Source organism: Gigantopelta aegis, chromosome 4, assembly GCF_016097555.1.
Source record: "Gigantopelta aegis isolate Gae_Host chromosome 4, Gae_host_genome, whole genome shotgun sequence".
In the NCBI taxonomy this organism is placed as follows: domain Eukaryota; kingdom Metazoa; phylum Mollusca; class Gastropoda; order Neomphalida; family Peltospiridae; genus Gigantopelta; species Gigantopelta aegis.
This window is the reverse complement of record NC_054702.1, coordinates 28,329,033-28,337,964: the sequence shown is the minus strand read 5'-3', so window position 1 is coordinate 28,337,964 and position 8,932 is coordinate 28,329,033. Positions and strand designations below refer to the sequence as shown.

At 36.3% G+C, this 8,932-nt stretch overlaps 1 protein-coding gene across 1 annotated transcript in view; it reads left to right on the top strand.

Moving 5' to 3' along the window:
• Positions 1-7,227, top strand: part of LOC121370312 (dynein light chain Tctex-type 1) — a 9,451-nt gene extending 2,224 nt beyond the window's left edge. The window contains exons 3-5 of the mRNA XM_041495453.1: positions 3,026-3,149; positions 4,145-4,222; positions 5,484-7,227. Coding sequence (XP_041351387.1) covers positions 3,026-3,149; positions 4,145-4,222; positions 5,484-5,554 — 273 coding nt within the window. The 3' untranslated portion in view covers positions 5,555-7,227. The remainder of the gene's footprint in view (positions 1-3,025; positions 3,150-4,144; positions 4,223-5,483) is intronic.
• The last annotated feature ends 1,705 nt before the right edge of the window (positions 7,228-8,932 follow it).

The window sequence follows — 8,932 nt, the reverse complement described above, 5'->3', positions numbered from 1 at the left end:
TTCAAGATTTAAACAAAAACAGTTCAGAGAACTGCACAAAAATACAAATGTTACAGATAGACACTGACTTTCCCTCAAAATTTCAATTGTGCTGTATTGGCCATTCTCAAAGAGAATGTCACACCCCTGCACCACGGTGAGGTTACAGCACGCACAGGGGTAAAATTATTGATGTCAGTAATTTATATATACATCAATTTTATATATTTTTGCACTGTTAATCGTCGACAACGTGAAATTCAATTTGCACGTGCATGCATGGTTCGACATGTCCCGTGTAGTATTCGGTCAATTTGTTTTGCTTGTCTTACTGACATTGTCAAGTGAACGAAAACGCTTCCAAATTTGTAAAAAAATTAAAGTTTTTTTTACATTGTAGCATTTTTAGTATGCCAAGAATACCCAATAATTTACGCGAACGGGCGATTGGCATGCTTGATGCTGGCATGTTGACAGAAGACGTTACAAGGCATGTTGGGAGTTCTAGTCGAGCGATACGAAATCTTCGTGTAAGATTTCGAACGACAGGAAGCACCAACGACTTGCCACGTCGTGGACGTCCGCATGTTACAACGCGTGGTCAAGACCGCTATATCATGAAGACGCATTTGTGCAATCGATTCCAAACTGCCACTGCTGTGAACACACCTGGGCTTCATAATAACCAAATCATTGGGCAATCTGTTCGTAATGGTCTGCGGGAGAACGATTTACATGCACGACGTCCTTACGTCGGATGCATTTTAACGCAACATCATCGTCTAAATAGTCTTAATTGGGCACGTGTACACACTCGTTGGATACAGCGACGCTGGAATACCGTTCTTTTTTCGGATGAATCCAGATTTTCTTTACAACGTGGTGATGGCAGGGTGCGCGTCTACCGTAGGAGAAATGAACGCTATGCTGACTGTTGTGTTCTTGAACGAGATCGTTTCGGGGGTGGGGGTGGTCTGGGCAGCCATTGCCCATGGTTATCGTTTACCACTAGTCACATTAATGGCAATTTAAATGCTCAACGTTACCGCGTTGACATTCTCGCTCATAACGTCATTCCTCTGTTCCATAACGCCAACATCTCGATTTTTCAGCATGATAATGCCACCTCTCATACAGCTAGAGACACTGTAAATTTTCTTAGAACAAATAACATTGATTTCATTGATGACTGGCCCGCTAAAAGTCCTGATCTCAACCCCATCGAGCATGTCTGGGATAGTCTGGACAGACGATTGAGGCATCGTCCCAACCCACCCGCTAACGTCAACGAACTTCGTCAAGCGCTCATTCAGGAATGGAACAATATTCCACAGGCAGAAATCAACACTTTAGTCAATTCTATGCACCTGCGATGCACTGCAGTGGTCAATTCAAGAGGTGGTCATACCCGTTATTAAATGGGTGGGTTTTTTTTTAACCCCTACCACACTTGGTCAAAATTTCTCCCAGTTTCTGTTAACTATGGCCATGATTTTTGCACCAAAGATGCATCATGGAACACTCTTTAAATGCATATATAACAATTATTCCCCCGGTTTGTTTTCATCAAGTTATGTTCAAGCAAAGTTAGCGGAAGTTTCTTATTTTGTTCAGTATATATATATATATATATATATATATATAGATTTAGTTTTTTTATTGGTTGAATGGGGGATTTATGAAAATAAATTTAATCCTGTAAAAATATTTTAAAAGTATTTTATAGCATAGTATTAGTTTTGTTTCTTTGTTGTTGTTTTTTGGGGTGAGGGTGGAGTCATGCAGTATAAATCAAATATCCATTTAGTACGTCATATGTTTCCTAATGTAGAGGATTACAAACTGGTATCGAATGAAAGGTGCTTATTGCTTCTACACACATACTTCTTTTTTATACCCCTGTCTTTGACAGGCTGTATTATGGTATATGTTGTTGTCCAGACATCTGTCAGTATGTATGCCTGTCCATAATTTAGTCCAGGGTATATCTTCCTTATCAGTTCATATGGGATCTTCAAACCATGCAATTGAGGTGGGGGGGGGTGGGGGGGGGGGGGGGGAGGTAGCATATCATAATTAGGTCACTGACCTACTTTTCACATGCGGGGCGAGACATAGCCCAGTGGTACAGCACTCGCTCGATGTGGGATCAATCCCTATCGGTGGGCCCATTGGGCTATTTCTCGTTCCAGCCATTGCACCATGACTGGTATATCAAAGGCTGTGGTATGTACTACCCTGTCTGGGATGGTGCATATAAAAGATCCCTTGCTGCTAATCGAAAAAAGTAGCCCATGAAGTGGCGACAGCGGGTTTCCTTTCTTAATATCTGTGTGGTCCTTAACCATATGTCTGATGCCATATAACCGTAAATAAAATGTGTTGAGTGCATCGTTAAATAAAACATTTCTTTCTTTTTACTTTTAACATATTTCTGCACATTAAAGGAAATCCTTATCTGGGTCATTCTTATTATCAATTAATATAGAATCATCCAAACTTGTTGCTGATTGATTTTGTCCTATGTTGACTATAGTTGTCAATATGTAGATTTTCTTTTTGTTTTTATTTAAGTTAGTTTATCATAATTATTGATTAACTGGATTGTACATGTGGTTGATCCACCACTAAAAAAAAGTTTAAAATCTGGCTCTGTATATGTAAAGACTTGAACTGTAAAAAGTGTTAAATACAAACTATATTTATAAATAAGAACTATTAAGAATAGTCAGTGTTTAAACTGCCCCTCCACTCCACCACCCCCCCCCCCCAAAAAAAAAGAAGAAAAAAAAGAAAGAACAATTTCAGTTTCTCAAATGTAATTTTAATACTGTTTATAGTATATTTTCAAAATCTTAAGGTATTAAGAATTAACTTTAGTGATCCCTTATTTTCTAGTATTTTGCTTAAGAAAATTGTAATCTTGTTTCAAACAAATTGCAAAATTAAAAATAATATTTTCTGACAGTTGACATTGATTTGAGTTTAAATGTATTCCCTGGGCTGAATGATTCAGATTGTAAATTGTGAACTCATATTTTTTCAGGCAATTGAGGGAGCAATTGGTGGCAATGCTTATCAGCATAACAAAGTGAACCCATGGACTTCAAATGTTGTAGAGCAATGCTTAAACCAGCTAACAAAACTGGGAAAGCCATTTAAGTATATTGGTAAGTTAACAGGAGAAGAGTCTCACTTCTTTTAAATGTTTTATTGTTTATTATACTGATACCATATAACCATAAATAAAATGTGTTGAGTGTCTTTAAATAAAACATTTCCTTCTTATTGTCTATTATAAGTAGATGCCAATAATCATGTTTCACACCAAGCTGTATACCACACCATTCAATTTCCTTGAGACATTATTGTGTAGTCTGTCACATTCAATGAAATTGACATATTGTAGCGGCAACTTCACGTTGTGTCGAGTTGATTCACCATGGAATGTGCATCTGACAAATTACGTTCTCATTCCAACCAGTGCACCACGACTGGTATATCAAAGGCTGTGGTATGTACTACCCTGTCTGTGGGATGGTGCATATAAAAGATCCTTTACTGCTAATCAGAAAGAGTAGCCCATGAAGTGGCGACAGCAGGTTTTCTCTCTCAATATCTGTGTGGTCCTTAACCATATGTCTGACACCATATACCCATAAATAAAATGTGTTGAGTGTGTTGTTAAATAAAACATGTCTTTCTTTCTGTTTTCTGACAAATTACGTGAACAACATGCAGTGCTGTTAAATTATTTTTATTCTGAACATGACAGGGCAGGATCTAGCTCAGTTGGCAGAGCACTTGCCTGGGGTGCTTGCATTGTAGGATCGAACCTACTCAGTGGACCCATTTCTGATTATTATTTTTTTCCTGATCCCCAACCAGTGCACCATGACTGATATATCAAGGGCTGTGGTTGGTTGTCCTGTCTTTGGAAAAGTTCATATAAAAGATCCCTTGCTGATAATGGAAAAATGTAGCAGGTTTCCTCTAACACTGCATGTCAAAATTTTTAAAATGTTTGACATCTAATAGCTGATGTGCTCTAGTGGTGTCCTTAAACAAAACAAACTTTTTTTTCCTGAACATGCAGCTAAAAATGCTTTTCATGACCTCTTTGGATTATCATACCTACACTATATAATTCATTATTGTCTTTCAGTAACCTGTGTTATAATGCAGAAAAATGGTGCTGGTCTCCACACTGCTAGCTCTTGCTACTGGGACAACACAACAGATGGTGAGTAGTCGTTGTTATATTTATAACATACCATAGCTATTTATATTACAGTAACATCTAGATCATTCTTCATGACAGTCTTTGCCTGGAAAGGCAAGTGATCACTTGACTACATGTATTGTAATGATGACATTAAAACTATTCCAGGGGTCAGACGTAGTCCAGTGGTAAAGTACTATCAGTCTAGGTTCCATTGGGCTATTTCTTGTTCCAGCCAGTGATTCCAGTCTTTGGGATTTATATAAAAGATTGCTAATAGAAAAGAATAGCTAACAGAGTAGTAGCAGCAGATTTTGTCTCTAATTATCTATGTGGTCCTTAAAGGGACACACCCTAGTTACGGCTAGTTGTTAACCATTACGGCGTTGTTTTTCGCTATTAAACCCATTTTTTTCACAAATAAAATTGCACTTTACTTACCGTTTATTATTTAGAATATACATTTCCATTCACCTGAAGTGTTTTTTGGTAATCCTGGTGTTTGTAATACCACAAAATAATTTTTTTTCGTATTTCTTAAAAATGGATGCACGTTTGAGAAAAAACCGTTGAGCAGACAAGGTCTAATCTATTTTTAGAGTGGATATTTCCATTTCAATGTCACAGACGTTGGTATACCACGTGACCGTTATCATTTTGGTTCGGTTTGTTTCTCGTGCACGGTTCGCGCAATCAACATCCGATTTGTTGTTGTTTATTTGTGAGATTTTTCTTCACAGTTCGTGAACATTTTCAGTAACAATAAAGTTCAGACAAGTAAGTGTCTCAATACAAAACATTACAAACCCTTAAAACCAATAATTTTGCTAAGTCTTACGATATCTGGAGAGGGGATACAACCAGGACAGAACAGTTGGAACATGTCCAGGAGAGATGAAAGAAACGCACCCCAAGCCTGTGAAATTTGTCGTGACGTAGGCATTGTTGTGCTTCGAGCAGGCATTGTTGTGCTTCGAGCGACATCTACCGGTGACATCAAAATACTAACTTTCAAAATTATTTCAAGCAATTGGGACATGGGCATTCCCATGGTATTTATCGATATAAAACCTGTTTTTTCACTCCACGTGATAAAAACGTATCTAAGTGTGTTACATGTTTGTAGATTAACCAAATTATAATTTATTTTTGCTGGATGGAACTAGGGTGTGCGGCTTTAACCATATGTCCAACTCTATAAAACCATAGTTAAAATGTGATGATATTGTTTTCATTATTCTGGAAAAGAATATAATATTATGCCATATTTTCTTTTTTTCAGGAAGCTGCACAGTGAGGTGGGAAAATAAAACCATGTTCTGCATTGTGAGTGTGTTTGGTCTTGCGATATAAACAGTTCCAGGAGGAATGAGTACTTTCCAGGCTTCTTCATGATGAGTCTTCTGGCTGTGAACAGAAATGCTGTCAGTAAAAGTGAACAATGACTAGAGAGAACAGTTTTTATGGTGGAAAAAACAAAGACTAAAGACCTTCATACAATTGTTTTTATTCAGAGTTTGATTTTAAGCTAAAAAGCACTGGATGTCAGAATTTTGCAGCAGCATTAACACAGCATTTTGTAACCTTTTATTCAAAGTAATAGTCAATTTTCTGAACACTTTGTTTAAATATTGATAAATAATTAAAGGTGTAATGTGTTTTACCCTTCCCCAGTTTTGCACACTGACCAATGTACTTGGCAACCCACCTCCTACACTTTAATAATTTGACATCATTCATTTTAGGCTTAGAAGAAAGTAAATTATGATTTATGTTAGAGAAAGTGCTGTTAGATGTCTTAATTCACAAAAGAAATATTTGAATCAATGCCTGTTTTTCTCTGAATATTTGCATGCTTTATTTTGAAATAATTGATACATCAAAGGCACTGTGACAGTAGATTAATGCACATGTTGAAGTTTTATTCTGGAATGCCCCAGTATTTTTTTAGTAAGTAAGACTATATAACATCACTTAGTTCTATAACATAAGTTCACAAATTGACCTACCTTATTTTGGTTGTTCCAAACCTATCGTAACTTTCACTGTCAACATCATTGCTGTTTATAGGTTGTATTTTAGTAGTGTTTTTCTAGTGGCTGCATGATAAAGCTACCTACATTTTCCATGTATATAAGCTTAAAAGTTTTATATTTAAATTTAGGATATGTATTGTACTGAATTAAATGAGAATCTTCACACACAAGTTAAACTTATGGAACAGACTTAACTACTGGTAATACATGGAATAAACTGTATGTGTTTATAATTAATTGAATTTAAAAAAAAAAGGTTCATATTGCCCTGAAATCCTGTCTGATATTGATGGAGAAAATGTCAAATGAACACTTTGCAGACCGAAAACAGCTGTATGAAGTCTTTCCTAGAGTTTTGGTCCACTTTGTATACATGGATCTGTAAACGACAAATATTTTACGGTCTTGCTTCACAGATTCCTTCTGCCATTTGAAATCCTTGTTAAAATGCCCAACATTGCTAAAGGGATGGGTTGTCATTGGCACTAACAACAAACCATTGCAAAGATGTATTTAGATTTACTTTCTCTTCAAAATTGAGAAAATTTACATCTAATCCTTTTTGCTATATGCTCGGTCTCATCTGGCTGTAGTATCTGTCCATCCAAGTGTTGCAGCAAACAGTTCACACAGGCCATCTGTCTATAAACCCATGTCCCAAAACATCAAATCACAAAATTACAAAATAACATGGGCAAAATCTAGCCAAAGGGCTTGGCATTGAAACATACAAATTATGAGAAGTGAACATGGGTCACAATTAGGAACTGTAGTGAACCATGATGAATGAACTTCCATTCACCCTGAAGTAAACTGTGTAGTGAGACCCAACAGTTAATGTAATCTGGGATGGCAGTGCATGTATGTCACATAATTAACACTTGACAACATGTGATTGGCTAGATTTTATCCACCGATATAAATTTCTATAAATACATAAATATAAGACCCTACATGTGTGAGGTTTTGTTTTTAAGGGGGGGGGGGGGTATAAAGAGGTGTATATTAAGGTATATTAATACATATATTTTCAAAGGGAGTATAATTTTTTTTTTTTATGTGAAGCTTTTAACTTGGTTCAATACATATTTTTATGTTTGTATTTGATGTTGAAACTCAAAATGTTAAAAAAGGTGAATGGTCTTTTATTTCTATTTTATATATTTTGTTAGATCATGGAATGGTTTTGTTGTCTTTGGTATTACTTTTTGGTGAATTGGGTTGCCAAATGTTTGTAAATATATATATATATTTATGTTTATATTCATTTAGTTGTAATTATAAACATAACATTCATTTGTATGTCACTTCCAATGTCTTAGTTATTAATAAGCTACTAAATGTATCATAATATAAAACATGTCAAGAGTATTATGAATTAAAGATGACACGAATATAAGTGTTTGGATTTACATAACTTAAAGTAGGTTTTATAGAACACCTTTAACTTAGAACTGTTAACATTAAAGAGGACACAAGTTATTGTAGTTATCTGTGCTCAATAAAATGGTTGTGCAAATACATGTCCATGTGCCGAAGTCTCCACAGTGTGTTTTAGGCCCAAAACACACTGGATCTGGCAAGTATGGTGCCAGTTCAAAATGAAACACATTGAATCGAATGTGACAAAACACACTGCGTCTGTGATAACGTCAACTACAGATCTGGCAACAAATGTCATATGACATGCGCTATACATTTTCACATTGCCAGACTGCCAGCTGCACAATGTTCTAACCTTACCAGTGGTGGATCCAGAAAATCCATTTAGCTGGGCCCCAATGACATGAGGCGGAATGCCAAGGGAACTTTAGGGGAGGTTTGGAGGGGGGGGGGGGGGGGGGATGAAAATTAACATATAATTTTATTATAACTCTGCTTGCTCATTAATTTTTCTTACTAACCAACAGGAAAGGTATATATTGGATTTCTCATACTTACTGTCGAGAAGTAAATTTGTCTGAACGTATAAATGCATTAATATACAGTGATTAGCTATATATCGCATTCAAACCATGAATGGCCGAACATGTTATTACACTATGATAAACATGGGTTTCATCCAGAAAGCAACGGAGCTGCCATGACTAAACAGATAAGTAGGCAGCACAGCATGACATAAGTAGCATATATCTATTGCACTACATCAACAAAAATGTGACGGTCACAGAAAGGATCCTTTGAAGACCATGTCGATTACCCATGTTGGAACATGTATGTTTTCCTGGTTGCGCAAGAGGTCGGATGTCGCTCCCTGGTCTTTTGAAAATAAACCACAACAAAAAATATCTGAAGAAAACAGTTTGTACGCAGATAATCTTGCATTGCATTTGAAAAATTAAAACAAAGGAAGCAGCTTGGACAATCTTTAATCACTTGTTTTCAAAACGAAAGGGCAACATGGAACTGATGTCATCGGACATAGTCACTGGGTTACTTTCAGAGATACATGCTTGTACACCAGGGTATCAATTTGCCCTCGTTTGAGAGATAATGCTAGATCTGGCCTAGGTAACGCTTATGAATAACATTCCGTTGACCTTTCCAGAAGCGCAATTATTGTTTAAATAAACATGGTGGCACTAGTTTTTATATTATATTATTATTAGGCACAACCGAAAAACAGTCGATGTTTTCTTTAAAACCTTTATGAGCTCTCTCTCTCTCTCTCTCTCTCTCTCTCTCTCATAAGGTT